General features: G+C 35.3%; 1 protein-coding gene across 1 annotated transcript in view; it reads left to right on the top strand.

Annotated features, from left to right (window-relative positions):
- The window catches only part of SAMTOR (S-adenosylmethionine sensor upstream of mTORC1), an 86,333-nt gene that overhangs the window by 25,003 nt on the left and 36,397 nt on the right, over positions 1 to 24,933 (top strand). The window contains exon 3 of the mRNA XM_025929498.2: positions 6,538 to 6,708. Coding sequence (XP_025785283.1) covers positions 6,538 to 6,708 — 171 coding nt within the window. The remainder of the gene's footprint in view (positions 1 to 6,537; positions 6,709 to 24,933) is intronic.

Genomic DNA, 24,933 nt, shown 5'->3' on the forward strand with positions numbered 1-24,933 from the left:
TTGAGTTGTTCAGTAGTGTTTTAAGGTTTTCTGAATACTGGTTTTCTGAATATGTGCATTTTCTTGTTACATTTATTCCTAGGTGTTTTATCATTTTGATCTGTTGTAAATGTAACCTTCACTTCTGTTATATATTCAGATATGCTATTGTTTGTATATGCACATATATATGGAGGCTTTTGATTTTTATATTTTTACGTCTATTGGTATTGGTTTATGATTGATTCTTTTGGGTTGTCTAGGTAAACTCATCTGTGAATATACATTTTTCTTTCTTTCCAGTTTTTTTTATTTTTCTTTCTTTTCTTTTCTTTTTTTTTTGACTAATACTTTTTCTCTTGTCTGCTACATAGCTGTGTCTTATTCATTTAGGAATGTGTGCATTGTGTTCCCGTTAAAAACGTGGCTGGCTTTTTGGCTGATATATGTGCATAATTTTACTTTTAGGAAGTGTTCACCAATTCCTGTTTTACTGAGTGTATTGTATTGTTTGGTTTTTTTTTTAGGAATAGGTGTTGAATTGTGTTGAATGTCCTTTCAGCATCTGTGGGAATGTATATGAGTTTCCTCCTTAAATTTATGAATATATATGTGAATATATTAATGGATTTAAATTTCCAGGTGAAAGGGATTTTTTTGTTTTATTCTGTTATACTTTTATTGTGTTGTAATAGGATGATTTTTATTTTTTTTTTCTGTGGCTCTTACTGTGGTTTTCTTCATGACATAGTATATGTATATGGTAGTTTTGTGAATATTCCATGTGCACTTGAAAAGAATTTATACTCTCTTTAGAGAGCAGAGTTTGTTATGTAGATAAGATAAACCTCATTATACTCTTTTTGGTTTCTCTAACCTTACCTAATATCCATTCACTTGATTGAGTCATGTATTAAAGTTCTCTTGTTAGTTGTGTCTGTTTCTCCATGAATCCCATGGAGTTTCTGCTTAGTGAAGATGGCTGCTATGATAAATGGCACATAAATATTCATACCTGTTATATCTTTGGAAATTGTGGTCTTCAGCATTATAAAGTTTTCCTTTTTTTATTCATTTAATGCTTTTCATTCATTACTAACTAGCCTCTTCATCAACATTTCTCAGCCATCTCATGGATGAACTTCATCTTCTAGTAAATCCTTTAAAACCAGCTTGCAACTATGATGTTCCCTAAGTTCTTACATACAAAAAGCTGTTTTTCTATAGTTTTGTTACAAAATGTGCAGCTTGGCTGGATAAAAATCGTTGACTCACACTTTCTTTCCTTCAGCTTCTGAAAAAAAATGTTTCTCTATTTTAGTCTTATTTTGTATCTTCTTTCCATTTTCTCCCCCCCCCCCCCCCGCACCCCTTCTCTCCCCTTTCCCTCTCTACTGAACCATTTGGTAGTCAGTTGCAGAAATCACAAGACTTTCATTCCTAAATATTTCAAGGTGTATCATTGCACTTAGTTGAGGTAAATTCTCTAGCTTTCTCTTTAGTTGAAGTTTTTATTTAAATTCTAGTCAGTTAACATAGAGTGTAATGTTAGTTTCAGTAGTAGAATTTACTGATTCATCACTTACATGTAACACACAGTGCTCATCACAACTGCCCTCCTTAATGCCTATAACCCATTTAGCCCATTACCCTGCTCACCTCCCCTCCAGCTACCCACAGTTTGTTCTCTGTAGTTAAGTGAAACAAGTCGGTCAGAGAAAGACAAATATGATTTGACTCATGTGAATCTCTCTCTCTCTCTCCTTTTTTTTTTTTCTTTTATGACACAGACATCTTATAAAGGTTTATAGACTCTCAATTTGGATTTGTATGGTTTTTTTCTGATTAGATTTGTTTAAATGTTTTTTATTTATTTCTGAGACAGAGAGAGACAGAGCATGAGTGGGGGAGGGACAGAGAGAGAGGAAGACAGAATCAGAAGCAGGCTCCAGGCTCTGAACTGTCAGCACAGAGCCCGACGCGAGGCTCAAACTCACAAACCGTGAGATCATGACCTGAGCCGAAGTCGGTCGCTCAAAAGACTGAGCCACCCAGGCACCCCTCTGATTAGATTTAAATGAAGCATATTAGCAAGAATATTACTTAGGTGATATTGTGTCCTTCTCAGTGTATTACATCAGGAGACACATGATAACTGTTCTGACCTGGGTTTTTTTCCCTTTCAAGTAGATTTATTTTTTTGGTGCAGTTTGAGGTTCACAGTAATATTGAGCAGAAAGTACAGTTCCCATAAACACCCTGCCCACACACATGCCCAGTATCCTCCCTGTCAACATCCACCCAGAATGGTACATTATATTGTAATTGATGAATTTCTTTGACACATCATTATCATTTAAAGTCCATAGCTTCCATTAGGATTTGTTTTTGGTGGTGTATATTCTGTGGGTTTTGACAAATATATAATGACAAATATTCACCATTATAGTATCATACAGATGGCTTCCTTGCCCTAAAAATCCTCTGCTTTGCTTGCACATCCCTTCTTCCCCAGTCACAGACTCTTTTACTCTTTCCATAGTTTTGCCTTTTCTAGAATGTAATAGAGTTGGAATCATAGTATATAATCTTTTTATATTGACAGCTTTCACTTAATAGGCATTTAAGTTTCCTCCATGTCTTTTCATGGCTTGGTAGCTCATTTCTTTTTAGCACTGAGTAAGAATCTATTGTCTGGATGTACCACAATTTTTTTCTTTATTCACCTGCTGCAGGACAACTTATTGCTTCCAAATTTTGGCAGTTATGACTAAAAGTGCTGTAAGCATCCATGTGCAGGCTTTTGTGTTGAAGTGAGTTTTTATTTGTGTGTGTGTGTGTGTGTGTGCACGCGCGCGCAAATACCAAGGAGTGTGATTGCTGGATTGTATGGTAAAAGTAGAGTTAATTTTGTAGGAAACGGCCAAATTGTCTCCAAAGTGATTTTATCATTTTGTATTCCCACCAACAATGAATGAAGAGTTCTTGTTGCTCCACATGTTCACCAGCAGTTGGTAGTGTTGATGTTATTAGTGTGTAGTAGCGTCGTGTTGCTATTTTAATTTGCATTTCCCTAATGATACATGACCTGGAGCCTATTCCATAAGCTTATTTGCTGTCTGTATATCTTCTTTGGTGAGTTATCCATTTCTTTTGCCCATTTTTAAACCGGGTTGTTTGTTTTCCATTAAGTTTTCAGAATTCTTTGTATATTTCAGATAACAGTTCCTTCATCAGATAAGTCTTTTGCAAATATTTCTCCCAGTCCATGTCCGTCTTCTCATTCTTTTCTCATTCTCTCCCATTCTCTTTTGCAGAGCATTTTTTTATTGTAATTAAGTCCAGCTTCTCAATTCTTTCTTTGATGGATCTTGACTTTGGTGTTGCATCCAAAGAGTCATTGCCAAGCCCAAGGTCACCTAGATTTTCTCCTAGGAAGTTTATAAAACTCTCCAAGAGTTTTATAGTTTCGTGTTTTACATTTATGTCTATAATCCATTTTAAGTGTTGTGAAAGGTGTGATGTCTGTTCAGGTTCATTTTTCTGGTATGTAGTTGTCGTTCCAGCACCATTTGGTGAAAAGACCATCTTTACTCCATTATATTGCCTTTGCTCTTTTATTGAAAAATCATTTGAGTATATCTGTGTGGGTCTACTGGGATGTTTTGTTCCATGTGTCTAGTTGTCTATTCTGTCACCAGCACCACCCTGTTCTGATCCACTATATAAAGTAAGTCCAATAGTGGTCAGTCCTCCAATTTTGTTCTTCTTCAGAAATGTGTTGGCTATTTGGGTCTTTTGCCTCTCCATATAAACTTTAGAATTAGTTTGTCGGTCTCCACCAAATAATTTGGCTTGATTTTCATTGGGATTGTACAGACTCTAGATCAGTTTGGGAAGAACTGACACTGTGGCAATATTGCATCTTCCTATCTATTTTCATGGAATATCTCTCCATTATTCATTCCTTTTTGTTCTCAGCTTTTTAATTTCAAATTTGAAATGTTCTTTCATATCTGCAGTTGCTTTATTATATATAATTAATACCAAAATGTTACAGTTTTTTTCTCTTTTATAGCTGTTTTTGAGTCTATGTTTTTGATAATTTTCATCCACTGGTTTTAATTGTTTTTCTCTTCCCTTCTATTAGAACCTTGTTTGGTTTCTGTATTCATTGAGCATTTATTTTATGGGTTTGTCTATTCTGTTGGAGTGTCTGTAGGGGTTTGGGTGGCTTACTTGGTTCTTTAATTCTGAAGAACCTTGTTTGCCACAAATACAAAAGTAAAGTGCCTTTAATATATATTGTCCTCTTTTGGTCTGACTTAACATTTTTTAATATATAGTTTATAACATCTCAGTAGGCTCATTATCCTTAATTGCTTAATTTTTTCCTTTTATCACCAAACCTCCAGAGATACCTCCATTTTTTCAAAGTGCCTCCTTTCTCCCCCAGAAGCAATATCTTTTCAAGGCTCTCCTTTTTGGTGGCATTTACTTTTTGTACACTTTTGTAATTAGCCCCAGCCCCAGGAAATCACTAAACTACTGTCATTAGATTAGATTTCTAAATACCACATCTTTACATTGGCCTTGGAGTCTTGTGGGATCTGAGGCTTGCTTATCACTCCAGTGTCACCTAGCCACCTTTCCCCACTATATTTGTGTTGGCCTCAGGATCTTTTTACCTGTGAGTCCATCCATCTGTTTTCTTCTCGGCACTTTACGTTTCACATATCTTGAATGGATGTCCATCTCTGCAGGATCCTTGCTGTGTTTATCTACTGTGCCTTTGCTCATGCTACTCTGCCAGAAAAGCACTCACCTCCCACCTAGCATTCTTCCTTGATTATTCCTACTTATATTTCTAAAGTCAGCATATATTACTGACTCTAGATTGATTGGGTTATCAGCTGTATATTATCTTTATCAGTTGTATTTTCTTTATTATTGTATAGTTGTTGTCTTATTCACTAATCTGAGCTCCTTGAGAGCAGCAATCCCTTCTCCAATTTGTTTTCTCATCACAGATGTGCCTGGCACATGGGGGCTCTGTATTCTTAATACTTAATAAATAATTGATTTATGAAGAATGGGTTTCAACTCCTATATATAAGAATTAAAACTAAATCTACATAGGAAAATTAAAGAAATCTTTTTTTTAAAGAAGTCTTAATAGTAATTACTAAGAAAAAGTGAAGTTGAACTAATAGCACACTGTTTATTTATTTTTGAGACAGAGACAGAGCATGAACGGGGGAGGGTCAGAGAGAGGGAGACATAGAATCTGAAACAGGCTCCAGGCTCTGAGCTGTCAGCATAGAGCCTGACGTGGGGCTCGAACTCATGGACCATGAGATCATGACCTGAGCTGAAGTCAGCCGCTTAACCAACTGAGCCACCCAGGCGCCCCGCAGAAATCAGTTTTAAATTAATTCTTCAATTCTTCTCTTGCCATATGTTTCTGGAAATTCACCAAGCAGAGTCTATGGAGAAAAATAGTTTAGCTTTGTTCAAAGTATGAGCTATATGTACTAATAATGTGTTGTAAGCATCTAAAAAGAAAATTTGTTTAGATTCCCTCCTCCTTCAAGTAGCTTGGTAATTATTGTATCATTTATTGTTTTCACATGTAAGCTATCACATTGTAAGCTCAAGGGCCTGAACTAGGTCTTGTTAGCCTTTCTTTAACTTAAGATTCTTGGCTTTAATAGCTAATAAATATTTGAGTTGATTCTATGGTTTATGTTAGTTTTTCCTGTTATATACCCAGGCATGGTGTCCTACTACTCTAAAATTGTATTCGGTTTGAAGAAAATTGTTTATAAGATTATGTCAGTCATCAGTTTCTGGTGCTGGATGGCAACCTGATCTGTTCTAAACTATATGAGCTTAAAATGAAACATCTTCAAAAAATCTGCATTTTACTACTGTAAGAATTCAGACAAACAGGAACGGTCTCTTGATGGATAAGAATAATTTCCAGGTGTTACAAAAACCACCTTAATGTTCAAACTTCTGTTCTGTAAATGTTTACTTATATGATACAGTACCATTTTTACCTGAACTAGATTTGTATTCCCTTCCCTCAGAGCAAATAAGAATATCAATAATTCTTAATATGTTGACATCCTCACTTAGTTTTCATAAGCCAACAGGGATCTAAGAAACAACTATTGGGGTATCTGTCTGCTACCAGCAGACCTGGCTCAGAATTAACTGTAACGACTGGTCTTTTTGTATGCTGTCACTGAATAGCAGAGTTACCTAAGATTTTCTAGAGGAACATAAGTTTTAGTTAAGAATGCAGTTCAGCAAAACATATAGGTACATCTGTACCCTTGAAAACATACTTTTTACTTGTTAAATATAATCTGTGATTATGCTTTATTGTATGTGCAGTGCTACAGGTACTCAAAGTTACCTCTGTGTGATGTTTTCACAGTAAGAATTTGTAATTGAAAGTTTCCCGTTTTGAATAATAAAGGCTAATGTTTTTCCATTTTATTTTGTATTCCTGCCTAGTATTTTAAAATACAACTTCATTTTGCTTTGTAGTGTATGCAGAGAATATTTCCAAAATGGTGGAAAGAGAAAAGCACTTGAAAAGGATGAAAAAAGAGCTGTACTCGCCACTAAGACCACTCCAGCCTTAAGTACACATGAGTCTTCTAAACTTGAAGGTCATTTAACCAACCTCAGCTTTACAAACCCTGAATTTATAACTGAGTAAGTACAGTTTTTCTATTTCAATTACTAACGTCATCCTGGATAGCTCTATTAATAATGTAAAATAGTGTAATGATTTACAAAAAGTAGTGGGCTGTTTGCTTGCTCCCCTGATAATAGATTAGGCTGAAAAATGCAGATTTATAATATTAGTAGGTAGAAAACTAGCATAAAATTTTAAGGGATATCAGGAAAACTGATGGTTCTATAGCAGATTGTGTTCAGGAAACATAAGAAAGAATTGTTTCTTAAATGTTGTAATAATTATTCTTATGATAATAAAAGAATCAAAACAGCAAAATCCATTTTAAACTATGTTTAATTTAAAGTGGCTGTCTCTTAACTGAAAAATCACAAGGAATAATGGAAGATTATTAATGGAACCAATTGCCATTATTCTATTGTTGATGTGAAAATTTGCCTACCAGTAGTTTATGTGTGCATAGGTACAAATTTTATTTAATAAATACATGAATATGTTTCCAGTTTAATTGAGCTATAACATTGTGTAAGTTTAAGGTATACAACATGATTTGATATGTGTAAATATTTTGAAATGATTACAAGTTTGGTTAACATCCATCACCTCACAGTTACAATTTTTTTTCTTGTGATGAGAACTTTTTAAATTCTTTTTGTTTACTTGTTTTATTTTTTATTTTTTTAAATTTACATCCAAATTAGTTAGCATATAGTGCAACAATGATTTCAGGAGTAGATTCCTTAGTGCCCCTCACCCATTTAGCCCATCCCCCCTCCCACAATCCCTCCCATAACCCTCAGTTCTCCATATTTATGAGTTTCTTCTGTTTTGTTCCCCTCCCTGTGTTTATATTATTTTTGTTTCCCTTCCCTTATGTTCATCTGTTTTATCTCTTAAAGTCCTCATATGAGTGAAGTCATATGATTTTTGTCTTTCTCTGACTGTGATGAGAACTTTTAAGATTCATTCTCTTGGCACCTTTGAAATATATAGTACAGTGTTGTTAACTATAATCATCATGTTGTACCTTACATCCCCTTAACTTCTTATAACTGGAAGTTTGTATCTTTAACTCAGTTTCTCTACCCCACCCCCTACTGCCATTTCTGACTACCAGTCACATCTCTGTTTCTATGGGTTTGGTTTTTCTTAGATTCCATATATAAATCAGATCATACAGTATTTGTCTTTCTGTCCCTGACTTATTTCACTTAGCCAAATGGCCTCAAGGTCCATCCATGTTATAACAAATGGCAGAATTTCATTCTTTTTTATGATTAAATATATATATGTATATATAATATACACACACACAAGTATTATAATCCAATTAATTATTAGTAGTATTAAAGTTATTTATACACCTTAGTACCAGAACAGATTTGTAGTATCAAGTAATACTTTATTAATTTCTTGAAAATACTGAACTTGAATAATTCTAGAAACATTTTTGATAGACATTGAAAGCTAACCATGAAAATAAAATTAAATCAACCTCTTAACCATTTAAATATGTAGTAGATATCAAACATAGCATTACCACTGGTTACTTTGATTTTACATAATGTTGAAAATACTATAAGCAGTTTTATTTAAAATTTAACATACTTTTGATTAGTTCAGTAGGAAAGGATGAAGCATCTTCTTTTCAAAGATTACTATAAAGCTTACAAAGCTTAGTGACTTACTAAACATCCTGCAACTCAGGTGTTATGAACATTCTTGAATATTTTTAAAATGATGACATTGTAAAAAAAATATATAGTTATACCACTATCAAAGACAGGTACATATAGAACATATCAATCCTAGAATTTCTGTATGGTTCTTTTTTTTTTTTTTTTAAATAAGTAGGCTCCATGCCCAGTGTGGGGCTTGACCTCATGATCCTGAGAGTAAGAGTTGGATGCTTTACTGACTGAGCTACCCAGCCGCCCCACTATATGGTTCTTTTTTATAGTCTCTATTTTACTGTTGAGATTTCCTTATTTGTTGACTCACTGTCAGCATATTTTCCTTTAACTCTTTTAACATGTTTTCTTTTAATTCTTGGAACATTTTTATAATAGCCAATTTGAAGACTTTGCTCCAGCATTTGAGCTCACTCAGTCATTTTTTATTTAATGCTGTTTTTCTTGAGCATGGACCACACTTTCCTGTTTTTCTTTGTATATCTAGTAATTTTTTGTTAAAAACCACCCAATATATTTTTGATAATATATTGTGGAAACTCTTGGTTTGGATTTTCCCTCAAGGAGGGGGCGGCGGTAGTGGTGGTGGTAGTTTTTTACTAGTTTGCTTGGGCTGAATCTGTGGGATCTGCTTTCCTTGCAGTTTGCCTAGTATTGTTATTTTTATTTTTTAGGCTGGTTTCCTAGAGTCTGTCTGCTTAGCTTAGTGATCATTGATAGCACAGGTTATACTCCAGTGCCTCAAGCCAGTTAGGCCTCCTCCACCTTCTCCCAGTGGATGTGTGTTGATTGGGGAGTGCTTTTAACACTTAGGCAGTTTTCAAGTGTGCCTCACCATTTATTTTCCATCAGACCCTCTTGGGTCTCCTGTGCATGTTCACTTAGCCTCCAGGTCAGTCAAGACTATGTGGAGACCTTACCTAGCACCTCTATGCCTTTCTCATTTCCAGGATTTTTTGGGTTAAATTTCTGACAAGTTCTCCAGTCTGCAGCTCAGCCCAACCAAAACTGCAACCTGAGGCTAGCATACCTGCTGACTTTCTGTTTGTTTTCTACTTTTACTGACGGTGCTCTGTGTGCTCTGTGTGGGTTTTTTACCCTTTGTTCCAATAAAGTTAGCTCCTTCCAGCTGTGAAGCTGCTCTTTTTCACAGCCAGCCCTATTCTTGAAGAACTTCCACACCAGCTGAGCAAGGGGTGAGGGTGAGAAGAGTGGTTTCAGGCAAGAGCACCACAAATCCTCATTGTTCTTAACCTAGGATCAGTTGGTTCTCACGAATAAACATTCTCCAACTTGTTTGCCTTTGTTTGAGTCCCAAAACGGTTGTTTTTGATGATTGTGTCCAGTTTTATAGTTGTTTCTTGAGGAGTAGATTTGCCAGCTCTACCCTGGCAAAGTCTAGAAATTCCTGTCTCTGGTTTAATTTTAATGGAGAGAAATTAGTTTGGTTTTAAGTATTTTAAAGAAAGTATTCAAATATGATTGTTACAGGTCAGGATTTACTTAGTATTGAAATTAAACATTGAAATGAGTTAACTAGCATGGCTAGGCTTAGACTTTCTTTATTCTAAAAACTCTGAACTCTGTTATATACCATCTGGCCCCAATATGTGTATGTAGACATTACTCTTCCTGCTTCTCTTACCATTTTTGCAGCCTTTATTCTAGTCATATGGAACTGTTTAAATTCCCCTCATGGTACATGCTTGGTCTCAATTTCTGGTTGCAAGTACAGTGTATCCTCTTTCTGATAAACTATTGCTCTATTATATTAGGCTATATTTGAAGCATCTCTCCTTCCTGAATTTAACTTGAACTTCCCAGAATTGATACTCTTCGGTACTAATATTAAACCTTCTTTATAAATAACTCTATTAAAGTACTTATTATATTAAAATCCCTATTTAATATTTCTCTTAACTACAAATGAAATAAGATCACATGTAAATTTGCATGTAATGAATGTTATAGATGTAGAAAAATTATTGCTCAATCCCAGTTACATTTAGACACATTTCTTTCCAGTCTTTTTCATAGACATTGTTTTTTACACAATAGAGACCATGTAGTATAAAGAATTTTGCAAACTGCTCTTCCCATGCTATTAAAACACTTATTCTGCATTATGTTTCACACAAAAATCTGCCACTGTATATGTTCAAATATAAAGTGATTCTGAATACAAAATAATACTGTTTTCCCAGAATGGATCATAGTCTCGTCTCATCTCCTTTCCTCTCCTCTCTCTTTTTCTTTCTTTCTCTCAGACAGGTAGATGAAATATTCAAAAGTCAAATGTTTATTTATTTATAGTTATTACTATATGGAAAGATACACATCCTTTACCATCCAAATCTATTTGGCTTCTGACTTTGGAAAGCAAGTTTAGATAGCAAGGGTTATCTTTTTCTCAGTCTCATCTCAAAATATGTATTCAGATCATTGTGATTTCTAGGTGCAGATAACAAGGACTAATGTAGCAAAAATACCTGTTTTTTTGTACTTATATTTCATGAAAACCAAATGTTTGTTACTGCTAGAGCCCCGTTTTAAGTCCTCTATATCTCAGATTTGAGATGTGATACTTTTTTAATCTGGATATAATGTGATTGCTGGAAATTTTATCCCAAGTCCCAGTTAACACCCATTCTTCCTAAGGTAGCTATGTCCCAACTGTCTTTTATCTCGTACATATATACTTGTAATTGATACAAAATAAGTACTTACTTTGCCGCCTTTTAAAAGTATTTATATTTTTTGAGAACATTCATCAAATAGACCATATTCTGGGCCATAAAACACCTTAACAAATTTTAAAAGGTAGACCATCATGGAAAGTATTTTCTCAGACTGTAGTAGCAGAAAGAGAGCCAGAAAATACCAAAACATTGATAAATAACACATTTCTAATTAGAAATTAGAAAATTTCAAAATATTGTACACCAAATGAAAATGAAAATGCATCCTAGCAAATTCATGGCATGTGGTGAAAGCGGGGCTTGGAGGGAAATTTATAGTATTGAGTACCTATATTTTTTTAAAAAAGATTAAAATCAGTTCTCTAAGTTTCTACCTCAGGAAACTAGCAAAACAAGAACAAAATAGATCCAGAGTAAGCAGAGGTAAAGAAAATTACAGCAGAAGTCAGTGAAATTGAGAATAGGAAAGTGGTTGAGAAAATCAGTGAAACTGAAAGCTGGTTTCTTTGAACATTAGTAAAATTGATAAACCTCAGACCAAGCTAACCAAGAAAAACAGGAAGGAGAAACACAAATTACTAATATCAGAAATAAAAGAGCAGCCATCACTACTGATCTCATGGACAGTAAAAGGATAATATTATGAATAACCTGTGCCCACAGATTTGATAATTTAGATAAAATGGACCAGTTCCTTGAAAGACACAGTCTACCAAAACTCACACAAGGGGAAATAGATAATCGGAATAAGTCTGTATATGTATTAAAGAAGTTGAATCAATAATGAACAGCCTTCCAAAACACAGAGCACAAGGCCCAGTTAGTTTCACTGGTGAAATCTACCAAACATTTAAGGAAAAAACTGATACCACTTCTCTGCTGTCTGTTCCAGAAGGTAGAATCAGAAGGAACACTTCCTAATTCATGCTGTGAGGCTGGCAGAATGTAGTTTAAGATGTTGAACCAAATTTCCCATTATCCGTTCTGAAGTGAAACTGACGTGTTCCTGACTGACTGTATAAAACATGATTAAATATTGACCGTATTATTATTTGTATTTGGGGCTAAGTTATGCTTTTGTTGGCTTGTAATGGAAACAAACCTAAGGTGGGAAGGAAACTGGAGAACTCCTCTAGTTGATGATGTTGCTTTTTAATATGATCTTTATAAGAAAACATCTACCAATTAAAATTGTAAAACTGTATTTCGGTGTATAATTACGAAATCTGTACTAAATTTTTTGCCCCCTCCCCCCCCCCCCCATAATGTAGCTTGGTTTTATGTGAAGTTACATTGTGTGAAGTCGTTTTGAGATGGTTTTTCTTCAGTACTACTTTATTGCTCAAAGGAAAGAAACCGAGAGGGCTCAATAATGTAGACTTTGTAAGAACTCAAATGCCCTTTTTTGAAGGCTAATATGGTATAAAGAATCTTGCTTTATATACATTATTCTTTTGTTGAACATTTAGGTTTTCTTTCTTACATTTTATCTCAGAATTAAGCATCTTTTTGTGCTTAAATTGTTATGCTTTGGGGATGAATTCCCGGGAATGAATTGCTGGGTTAAGAGTACAAGTGACTCAAGGTGGTTGTACATATTACTGAATGACTTTCCAGAAAAATAATACTAAATCCATTACTTCTGGCAGTATGAGTGTCTGTGTTGCCAAGACTTATGAGCATGGAGTATTTTTATTTTTTTAATTCTCTATTAATGTGATGGAATAAAATGACATCCCATTGTGTTAATATGCATTTCTAACAGATACATAAAATAAAACACCAGGGAAAGGAAATTTACAAAATAAAAGAAAGTCATATTAAATCAGGAAAATAACATTCACTCCATGACATTCTAGTATTTGACATAGCAGAAACATGGCACACATGCTGCCATCATACTTTCTGTACTTCATCTATCATGGATTGAGAAAATATCTAACAATCCTGGGTCTCCTTTTCTTTATAAAAATAATACTCTATAAACTTACAGCTATTTGAAAAAAAAGTGGGAAGAGCTATGTATAAAATCCCCAAAGCTCTGAGCTTTCAGATAATGATCCAAAGTACTAGATGTTGAGAATGAAAGTAGTGAGGATTATATCAATTCAAAACATAATTTGGATAATAGTTCAGTTGACAAATCATCATGAGAATACCATGATCTAGAATTCTATAACCTGACTGTATGTAAAAGAAAATGATGACTACAAAATGTTTTCTATCAAAATAAATTCTGTCTGGAGAGATTCTTAAAGTAAATGTGCTTCCTTCCTTACTAAAACATATACATTCAAAACAAATTTTTTCTGTTAACCTTAGTTTATAAGATTCTTAATGTAGTTCTGTATACTGTGTGTTTTCAGCTATTAAACATTAGCATCTATCTAAAACAAGTTATTATTTTAGTAACTGGAATTGAATCTAATGTGATCTAATAAAAATATATAAAGCTAATGAGATTTACATGTGAAATTTAAGAAAGATAATTTAGGAAATGGAGTTTTCATTTTTTAACTAGCAAATTAGTATTTTCTAATGAATTACCTAAAACCCTTCCTGAAACAAATATCAATGAATGTTACTCATTTTATGGGAGTGTCAGAGGCATGTGCTGTCATTATGTACTTATGAGTCTTAATGGTAATTTGGTGGTTATTGACAATCAACTTCTTCCATATAACTTCTCCTTATCACTGCAATGTTATCTTTCAAAAATGAAGTCTTCATGGGGTGCCTGGGTTGCTCAGGAGGTGGTATCCAACTCTTGATTTCGACTAAGGTCATGACCTCACAGTTTGTGAGTTTGAGCTCTGCATCAGGCTCTGGGCTGACAGCATGGAGCCTACTTACGATTCTCTTTCTCTCTCTGTCTCTTTCAAAATAAATAAACTTAGTTTTCATCTTAATTCATGTGCTGTAAGAACATGTCGTCTTACCAGTGCATTTACTTGTGCCTTTCTCTGCCTGTCTCTTAAGTGCTGGTCCTGGGGCTCTCCACACTTAGCATATCCTGCCATGAAAGCTTAATTTACTCCCATAGCTTTGGTTAACATATGTATGCCGATGATTCCAAATCTGTATCTCCACTTCAGATCTCTTACCTGAACTTCATATATCTAGTTACATACTAGACATCTCTGTGTTTGTGCCTGTGAGATACCATGACTGAGCTAGTTTTCTCCCCTTTCCTGCTCTCTGAACCACCAAAATCTGTTCCTCTTCCAGTGCCCACTGTTTCATTAAACGTATCTGTATGCCCAAGCCAGAAACTTTAAGATGTGTTCTTGACTCCTTCCCTTCTCTGACTTCCCACATGTAGTTAGTCACCAAGTCTTACTCTCAGTTCTAAGTATCTTAGATACTCTCAGTATCTAAGCTCTCAATATTATGTCGGCCTCTTATCTCTACCGTCATCTCTTAGCAGGGTTATTGCAGTAGTCTCCTACTTGCAGTTTTATTCCCATCCATTCTCCACAGTACAACATGAGAATTGTGTTGAAAACACAAATCTGATAATACCAACTCTCTTACTTAAAATTTTTCAGTGATTTCCCTTTTCCCTTGAGATAAAGTTCAAACTGCTATTGTGACATAAAAAATTGACTTGATTGACTTTTATCTCCCTCATTTCTCAGTACTTTTTCTTTTTAACTCTACAACTAAATAATAGCAATCTCCCTTTTATTCATGTAGAGTTCCAGCTCCTGCCCTGTTGTTATTCCTTCCGCCTAGAAATTGTCTCACAACCCTTCATTCATGCCTATCACCTGAATAATTTACTGTTTATTCTTATAGTATTTTTTTCTTAATTTTTTTTAACATTTATTTTTTTTTTTTTTTTTTTTTTTTGAGAGACAGATACAGAGCACAAGTGGGGAGGGGCTGAGAGAGGGACACACACACACAGAATCCAAAGCAGGCTCCAGGCTCTGAGCTGTCAGCACAGAGATTGACATGGTGCTCAATCTCAAAAACCACGAAATGTGACCTGAGCCAAAGTCGGATGCTTAACCATCTGAGCCACCCAGGCACCCCTTACAATCTTAAACATCCAGCTTTCTCAGGAAGAACTTCCTTTACTCCTAGACTGACTTGATATCGTCAACAAAGCCACATAGTCCTCTAATAGAGCAGGTCTGAAAGTATGGTCCATGGATCTCTAGGAGTCTCTGAGGCTTTTTGGGAAGAGCTGTGAATTCAAAGTATTTCCACATTAATATACTTGCTTTTTTTCCTGTGGTCATTTGTACTGACAGTCCAAAAGCAATGGTGGATAAAACTGCTGACACCTTAGCACAAATCAAAACATTGGCACCAAACTATATTAATAGTCATTGTATTCTTTACGGTGCACTCACAATTTCAAAAAAGGCCACTTTCACTTAAGACTGTCATGGAGGGGTGGGTGCACCTGGGTGGCTCAGTCAGTTAAGAGTCAGACTCTTTACTTCAGCTCAAGTCCTGATCTCATGGTTCCTGAGATTGAGCCCCACATCAGGCTCTGTTCTGAAAAATACAGAGCCTGCTTGGGATTCTCTGTGCCCCTCCCCTGCTTGCGCCCTCTCTCCCAAAAATAAATAAATAAACTTTAAGAAAAAAAAAAAAAGATTGTCATTGATGCAGCAGTAAAAGTTATAAATTTTATGAAACAACTTCTGAGCAGTCATCGCAAATCGTCTGTTTAACATACCATGTGATGAGAAGTAAACAAAAAGTGCTTTTGCTGCATACTAAAATAAAACCATGATGTCATGATGATGATCCAGCTATTTTCTTTCCAGCCAAACATTAGAAACTGGTAAAAAAAGGAAAGGAAAACACTTCTCACTAAATTTTTTTAGGAAATTGGTTGTTTTTTTTAAAAATAAGTATAAATGATTTTATTGTTGCTATTTTTATGAATAATTTTTAAAATTGTCAGCTATAGTTTCTAATATGGTTAATATCAATAATTATAACACACATTAACAATGATTCTTTGGGGTCTTCAGTAATTTTAAGAGTGCAAAGGGGTTCTGAGACTAAAACTTTGAAACCCCTGCTCTAACACATTGTATTTCCCTGATTCTGTTCATGGTTTCTTTCCTCTTAGACCACACTGTAAACTCTGAAAATAACATCCACACTGCTTTGTGGATAACTCAGCTCCTAGCATAGTATCAAACACACATTAGGCCCCCAATAAGTATTCCATTAAATTAATGAATTCAACAAGCACGTGTTGATTATCATTATCTTGCATATTGTTGAAAATGTGAATCTAAAGGTAAGAAAGGAGTTCAGAAATCAGGAAATAGATGTAGAAGTCTAATCTGCAATTGGGATTTTTTTGATTGGTGGAATGACACAGTGCCATTTGGGTATACAGAATATCACCAGAATCAGTCTGGAGAAAGATGGTAGAGTAAAAAGAGAAGAGAGGAAAACCTTAATTATGGAACTTTAGGGAATGCTCACATATAACAGGAATGAAAAGGAAGCTCCAGTGAACATAAGAATTGAGAAGGATAACCATCAATAGGATGCTGATTAAGAGGATTGTTCATTGGAAGTTTATAATAATGATACTCTAAGAGAAGCGTGAAAGCAAGTAGAAGGGTTAAAATAGGGTATCTTTAGGGAAATTCAGATCATTTCTACCCAAGTGACACAATACACATTTTGTACCTTAAGTCTACAGAGTAAATTTTTTATTATCTTACATCACTGAAATAAGAACTCAACTGCATTTATTTTTAATGTGAATACAACAGCATTAACAAAATTGGGGAATGGAGAAGAGTAGCACTTGGCTAAAGCCAAGGAAGAGAAGTGTGTGTGTGTTTGGGTGTGTGTGTATGTGTGTAGTTGGGTGCGTTGAAGAATAAATCATGTTTTTAGTGCTACAACTTTAATCATCACCTCCTTCTTATCTTTAGAAGGATCACTTTCTTAATAAATAACCTCCTGTTTAGTACTTCTCCAAAAGAAATACTTTTCTTAAAGGCTCTGCTCTTATTTCCCATCATTTGTATATAAGTCTTTCTCGTCCATAATTTTTTCCCTTAGTGTCTTAAAATTACTAATCATACTCAGAGAATAGATTTTCCTTTAGTTATTGCCATCCTGTCTAGTTAATTAGGATAACTTGGTTTCTTGGTATTAAACTTCAGAGAACATTTACTAATTTTATATGGGGTGTTGGAGAGTGATGCTATTTATGTTTTGCCTTTTTTTAAAAATTAAATCACTTGCTGGGGCGCCTGGGTGGCGCAGTCGGTTAAGCGTCCGACTTCAGCCAGGTCACGATCTCGCGGTCCGTGAGTTCGAGCCCCGCGTCGGGCTCTGGGCTGATGGCTCAGAGCCTGGAGCCTGTTTCCGATTCTGTGTCTCCCTCTCTCTCTGCCCCTCCCCCGTTCATGCTCTGTCTCTCTCTGTCCCAAAAATAAATAAACGTTGAAAAAAAAACATTAAATCACTTGCATTTTGATAAATATAACTCCTTCTTCATCACAGGATTTTGATATGGAAGTATCAAAATATTGCTGTAGTAACTGTCATGATTAAGGATAGTCCTGTGCAGATTTTTAGTAGGGATGCAATACATATAATACCAGTTTTCAGAGATTTTAGATAAATCTAGATACATTTCATGCTAGAGTATACTGAACATAGATGGATACATCTAACCAAGACAATGAAGAATCATACTCAGTTATTAAATGAGAAAGTCAGGGGTGCCTGCGTGGCTCAGTCAGTTGAGCTTCCGACTTCAGCTCAGATCATTATCTCACAGTTCGTGAATTCGAGCCCCAGCTCAGAGCCTGGAGTCTGCTTCCAATTCTGTGTCTCCCTCTGTCTGTGCCCCTCCCCTGCTCGCACTCTGTCTCACAAAAAATAATAATTATTAAAAAAATGTTTTTAAATAAAAGGGAAAGTCAGTTAAGACATAGTTTAACTGGTGGAATGTTTGACCATTAATTTGTACTATAAATTTTACTTTGTTACCCTGCCTATCAGTAGGGTGACCTTGTGCCCTGGTTTGTCTTGTACAGTGCTGGTTTATGCATATTAATAGTGCTTCCTTTTATTTCAGAAGTGTCCAAGTTTGGACTATATACTATATGATGATCCTACCTATTAAACACAGAGCCCACCATATAACCATAGCTTCATTAGAAATATACAGTAAGAAGGGATAGATTTAGACAGTAGACAAAAAAGATAAGTAAATGGACATCATGACTTAGCTGATGACTTCACTTCTCCCAAGAAGTGAGAGAATTGGGTAATTTTTTTTCATGGCTTAGAAGAACAAGCAAACAGAAAAGAGAAAGACTGTTGGAATTGAACACAGACATTCAGTCTGAAAATCTGTAAGTGAAAGTCAAAGAAATACAGTGGAGTGACACATCATGTGGCCTCAGCAATCAGAACACCTGAGCAGGTATATTTCTAGTCATTCAAAAAAATATATGCTGAGTGTTACTGTATTTCTAGTTCTTTGTGCCAGGTAACATGGAAAATAGAAGAATAAAGGTAAGATTTAAAAAAAAAATAGCATAATACTAAAGGCGATAAATATGTAAAAGTACTAGGTGGTTTAGTTTACATTTAATTCTTCAACTGCATACGTTTGTTACTCATGGTTGCTTAATAGTAAATGCATTAGTTTGCAAGTGTAAGGTGTTCTTACAGGAAAATCATAATTTTCAAAGTTTTGCTTTTAAATATTAATAATAGTCAAACTAATGGATTTGTTTGCATTTCAATTTAAACAAAGTTCTTTTTTGCTGAGTGCAGGAAAAAAAAAGATCTTGTGCTTTTGAGAATCATTGTGCCATGTTTTATCATTTTCCCATCCAGGAGTATTATTCAAAAAAAGTTTTGACACATGGAAATCATATTACAGTAGCAAGGAAAAATATGTGGAACAGATTAATTTTACTTAGACTCCCAGTGTACTAAGTGGCATTATGCCTATAGACCTATAACCTCTTTTATACAGGTAGTTCTTTTTAATCCATATAGAATTCCTGAAAAATGAGTCAAATGAAATCATATAAGAGTTGGACAGTTAGAAGAGGGTTTTTATTCCTGTTCTCTTAAAAAAGAAAATTCTTAATTATACCTCATGCTTTCAAGCAGAATTAGTGACAATATATTTCTAGTATGTTACACATGTTCTTTAATAATTATAAAATTGAGGGGCGCCTGGGTGGTGCAGTCGGTTGGCGTCCGACTTCGGCCAGGTCACGATCTCGCGGTCCGTGAGTTCGAGCCCCGCGTCGGGCTCTGGGCTGATGGCTCAGAGCCTGGAGCCTGTTTCCGATTCTGTGTCTCCCTCTCTCTCTGCCCCTTCCCCGTTCATGCTCTGTCTCTCTCTGTCCCAAAAATAAATAAACGTTGAAAAAAAAAAATTTTTTTTTAAAATAAATAAATAATTATAAACTTGAGTATACAGTTTAATTTTAGCTTCTCAATTATATATCCAGTTGATATAAAATTGAGAGGTTAAAAATTCACTAAGCAGGCTTAATGAATTTTATCTTTGTCTCAGTTGTACTAAGACTGATAACTTAGTTCCTTATCACTGGCATTTTAATTTTCCCACTATGTTTAAAATAATGGACGTGCAATAAATTGGATTTAATTGACAATGGCATATGTGGGGGGAAACATGAATACCAGATTTTAGATACCTTCATTTAGTGTTATTAACAGTCTCCCTACTTTACTTATAATTTCATTCTTTTGAGAAAGTATAATTGTAACGTTGTTTGAAAGCCATGGTTTGGAGGGGGAAAAAATGTATGGATAAATTTGAAGGTTGCTGTTAACTGTAAAACAAAGAAAGGAATTTTACAACTCTTCTGATAGCTAGTACTCATGTCTGGGCAGGATCTCTTGTTTGAGACCTAGAAGAAAGAATAGGGTTAGTGTCTTTTGGCTTCCTAAACCTTCTATCATGAAGTTTATGGGGAAGCTGCTATTTAAAGAGATACAATAAGAGCTGAAATTCTATAATCAGTATGAAAGCCTGCTTCTTCTTAGGTTTCAACCCATTCCTTTCTTGACCTCTTCTGTTTCACCAGGCAGCAGCTGTTGTAGCCACAGGTGGCTGACCATTTGAGCTCATTCCCTTCCTTCTCTGGCTCTCTCCATTCTCTGCTTCACTTGGCCTTGGGAGACTACCTACCTGTGGATCTGCCGGTCAAAGCTGGTTTCTCTTTTAGATTAGCCACAGTGTTGCACAGAATTCTGAATGATTTCCTTGTTGAAGTGGTATTCTTCATGTAGTACTATATATTCTATTGCATATGTTTCCCATTCTTCAGTTCAGCAGTACTTATAGGAAGATATGTGAAAATAATTCGTAAAACATTTTCATTATATAGCTATTACCAAAATTATATTCCAGCTGTGTAAATTTAAGGATAACAACTTTGGCTTGTTTGTCATTGACACCCATAAAATACCTGGCACATAAATACTCAGTATATATTTGAATAAATGAAAGAAAAAATGTGGAAACTATTGAATAATCTAATGTAAAATGTTTGAGGGTAATTGCTTTACTTCTGGAGAATATTTTAAAATTAAGAGCATGGCCTTAAGAACTTGAGAGAGAAAATGTGAACTTCAGGTGGAAGGAAACCTGTTTGAAATATGTAAGTTATCAAAGAACCTTGGATTCTTGCCCACCTCAGTTTTCCAAAGTAGTTTTTAGACTTGAAAGATATAGTTACATGTGTTAATTTTTGTCTGAAGTAGCAGTGATAAAGGTCACCGCATAGAACTTTTAAGCTATAAATGTGAGTATAGAATAGTCAGGTATTTCAAAATGACATTTTCTACCTCATTCAGTCACTAAGCGTTTCTAGGCAATGTTTATTTCCTTTAAGAACCATTTGGGGCGCCTGGGTGGCTCAGACTGGTAAGTGTCCAACTTTGGCTCAGGTCATGGTCTCACGGTCCATGAGTTTTAGCCCCACGTCGGACTCTGTGCTGACAGCTGAGAGCCTGGAGCCTGCTTCAGATTGTGACTCCCTTGCTCTCTGCCCCTTGCCCACTTGCACTCTGTCTCTCTCGCTCTAAAAAATAAATATTTAAAAAAAATTTTTTTAATAAGAACCAGGTAAGAGGAAAAGCCTATTTCTCCCAAGATCTCAGTACCATTATAGATTAACTCTAGGTTGATCTGAATACATATTCTCAAAGGTAGAAACAAACATGAAAACCTGGGAAAGTCTTTAGTTTGACAGGATTCACAGAATTCAAGTAAATTAATCCACTCTGTCATAAAGTCACAAGAGAACCTGTGTCTAAGGCCAGGTTGGACTGTGGTTGAGAACTTAAAGTGTCAGAGAATTCTAAAAGGATTAAATTGTTTACTTAGTTACTGGCCCAAGAGGCATCATAATTTTTCTCACCGCTGTAATTTTGCAAACTGTTGTACTAGTTAGTGTATACAAACTTCATGAGCACAGATACTGCAACTCTTTCATTCTCTGCTATAATTCTGGGGCCTAGCACAGTAACCTTACATATAAAGGAGCTTAGTAAATCAGTGAATGAATGAATTCTCTGTTAGAATGGACTGTAGAATTAGTTTTAACCAAACCCTCCAATAGTACCAATCCCATGATTAAACTCTGACTTTAGAACATAGAAATGACTTAATTGAAATGGAGAATGGAAGTTAGAAATGGAAAATTAATAGTACAGTTGACCCTTGAACAATGTAAGTTTGCACTGCATTGGTCCACTTATATGCAGATTTGCTTTTGATAAATACTTACAGTATGATAAATGTATTTTCTTTATGATTTTCCTTAATTACATTTTCTATAGCTTACTTTATTATAAGAATACAGTATCTAATACATACACAAAGTATGTGTTAATCGACTGTTGATTTTATCATTAAGGCTCTGGTCAACAGTAGGCTATTAGTAGTTAAGTTTAGGGAGAGTCCAAAGTTATATGTGGATTTCCAACTTCCAGGGGGGTTAGTACTCCTAACACCTGTGTTACTCAGGTGTTAACAGTATTCTGTTTCCTTTGTTTTCTTTTTATCCCTAGAATATCTTTTCACTTCTCTGTATCATTAAGATAATGTTGGCCCAAAGTATTTAGAGTAGGATGGAGCCATAAATGCAACAGATTATAGATGATCCCAAGAAGAAAAACAATTAAAATGTTAGAAGTAGACAGAGGTTTTAAAAAGGAGGTGGGAGGGAGGCACCTGGATGGTTCAGTCAGTTGAGCGCCCAAGTTCGGCTCAGGTTATGATCTCACGGTTTGTGGGTTCGAGCCCCGTGTTGGGCTCTGTGCTGAGCATTCAGAGCCTGGAGCCGGCTTCGGATTCTGTGTCCCCACCTCTCTCTCTGCCCCTCCTCCATTCATGCTCTGTCTCTCTCTGTCTCTCAAAAGTGAATAAACATTAAAAAAAATTTTTTTTAAAGGAGATGGGAGGGAGGGCTTCATACCTTCAGAAAACATCAGTAATCTAATATCTTTGTACCACTTGACTTCTTACCTTTGTTAATATAAGAAAATATATCCAGTTTTAGCCAACTTGTATTTAAACACCTTGAATAAGGATGAGGTCGGTTTAAGTAATTGCCATGTAACTAGGGCCTCATACACAACAGTGAAGAGGAAGAAACAAAAAAGGAAGTGGAGAATTTTTAAAGCATAACAGATTAGAGACCTTAAATAAGAAGATAGAAGAAGAGTCAGATAATAACAAAATGTTATAGTGGGAGAAAAGACCAAGTAAAAAGCAATCACTAATTCCAGAAACATAGGCATATTTATTGTAGGGGCAGTCTTACACATCTATAAAAATTATTGATAATCATGATGAGTGGCCCTATTGTCAAGAAAAGACTGTGTTCATTAAGTCATTTTTAAGAAGATAGATAAATCTATAATAACTCTCAAAAGATTTCCATTACATAAAAAACACATTCTTACTCAGGCACTAGATCCTTGCCCTTAAAGAATCACAAAGTTGTGAGTCATTAAAAAGTACTGAAGTGGAGACTGTCAATAAGTTGTTTGTCATAAATAATAACAGATGAAATAGTTGAAACAAACAGTATTTAAAAATATCTTAATTATAATAGCTTCCCTGTGATGTTAACTGATATCTCAAGACACAATCACTTAGAACAGGGTCATTAGTTAATATAAATCTGCATTTCAGTTAACTTTATAATTTTGAATTTTTCCAACTTTTTGTCAGAACTGATGTAGTCATTTTTTGCTTTAGTATAGCTAAAAAGTATTTTTTTTAAGATACAAATATCAGATCTGTTGGGATTTTTTTGTATTTTCCTTGTATTTGCATTTTTACATTATCTTCAATCTTTAGTTTCTTTGCCAGGAATTTTAATAAGGCACTCTTTCATGGGACTTAGTTTAAAAGTAGTAATTCAGTCTGTTCACTTACCTGGGAGCAAGGAAACTCTGTGTGTTGTGGTATGCTGCTAGCCAACAAATAGTAGAGATGTGCTACTGTAATTCCTCCATGTTGTGGAACTCCTTTTCATCCCTCAATCCTACACAACCATAGGAAACTTGATCACTAAACACAGACTCTGAGGGGCTGTGTATTAGAGTTTTCCAGAGGAACAGAGTGTGTGGGTGTATATATATAGAGAGAGAGAATTTAAGGAATTGGCTTCTGTGGTTGTGGGGGCTAGCAAGTCCAAAACCTATAGGATAGTCCATGTAAGAGGTGATGTTGCAGCTTGAGTCTACAGGCAATCTAGAGGCAGAATTTCCTCTTCTTCAGGTAACCTTGGTCTTTTTTTTTTTTTCTTTAAGTTTATTTACTATGAGAGAGCATGTAAGCGTGCAGGGAAGGCTGGAGTGGGGGGGTGGGCAGAGAGAGAAGGAGAGAATCCCAAGCAGGCTCCACACTGCCAGCATAGAGCCTGATGCAGGGCTCGATCTCATCAACCAGTAGATCATGACCTGAGGCGAAAAAATCTAGACCTGGACGCCCAGGACGCCCAACCGACTGAGCCACCCAAGTGCCCCTGGGTCTTTTTCTATTAAGGCCTTCAGCTTACTGTACAGAGAGTAACTTGCTTTACTCAGTCTGCCAATTTAAATGATAATGCCATCTGTAAAACTAACTTCCAGTGATCTCTAGACTAGTGTTTAACCAAATACCTGGGTACCATGGCCTAGTCAAGGTAACACATAAAAATAATCATCACAGAGTGTCCGTGTCAGTTCATGTATCAGTAAAGTTTAATTTGTTATTATAGAAATAAAAATCACAGATCAATAGAAATTCTTATACTGGCTTCTTCTACGGACAGATGATTTTATGTTTTCTCCAGTTTTAGGAACATTGTAATGGATGTCCTTTACAAATAGCCTTAGTTGTTAATGCTCAAAGAAAATACTTATGAATGTTTCATTAAAGTGTATGAGCTTTCAGAAGTAAATCCCTAACATATAATAAAACCTCATTAATTTGAAATTCATGGTTATTAACATCTCATCAAAAATTTATCTTTGCTATAACTGGAAAAAGGATTTTTAAACAAATAAATAATGTAAGAAGTATTACAGTTTTAAACATTTAAAAATGGGAACTTCAGGGGTGCCTGGGTGGCTCAATCAGTTAAGCATCTGACTTTGGCTCAGGTCGTAATATCACTGTTTGTGAGTTTGAGGCCTGCATCGGGCTCTGTGCTGACAGCTCAGAGCCTGGAGCCTGCTTCCTATTCTGTGTCTCATTCGCCCTTTGCCCCTCCCCCACTTGTGCTCTGTCCCTCTCTCTCAAAAATAAATAAATGTAAAAAAAAAAAAAATTAAAAATGGGAACTTCAGGCTTTGTTTTAAA

Source organism: Puma concolor, chromosome A2 (assembly GCF_028749965.1).
Source record: "Puma concolor isolate L17-30 chromosome A2, mPumCon1.1.hap2, whole genome shotgun sequence".
NCBI classification, from domain to species: Eukaryota; Metazoa; Chordata; class Mammalia; order Carnivora; family Felidae; genus Puma; species Puma concolor.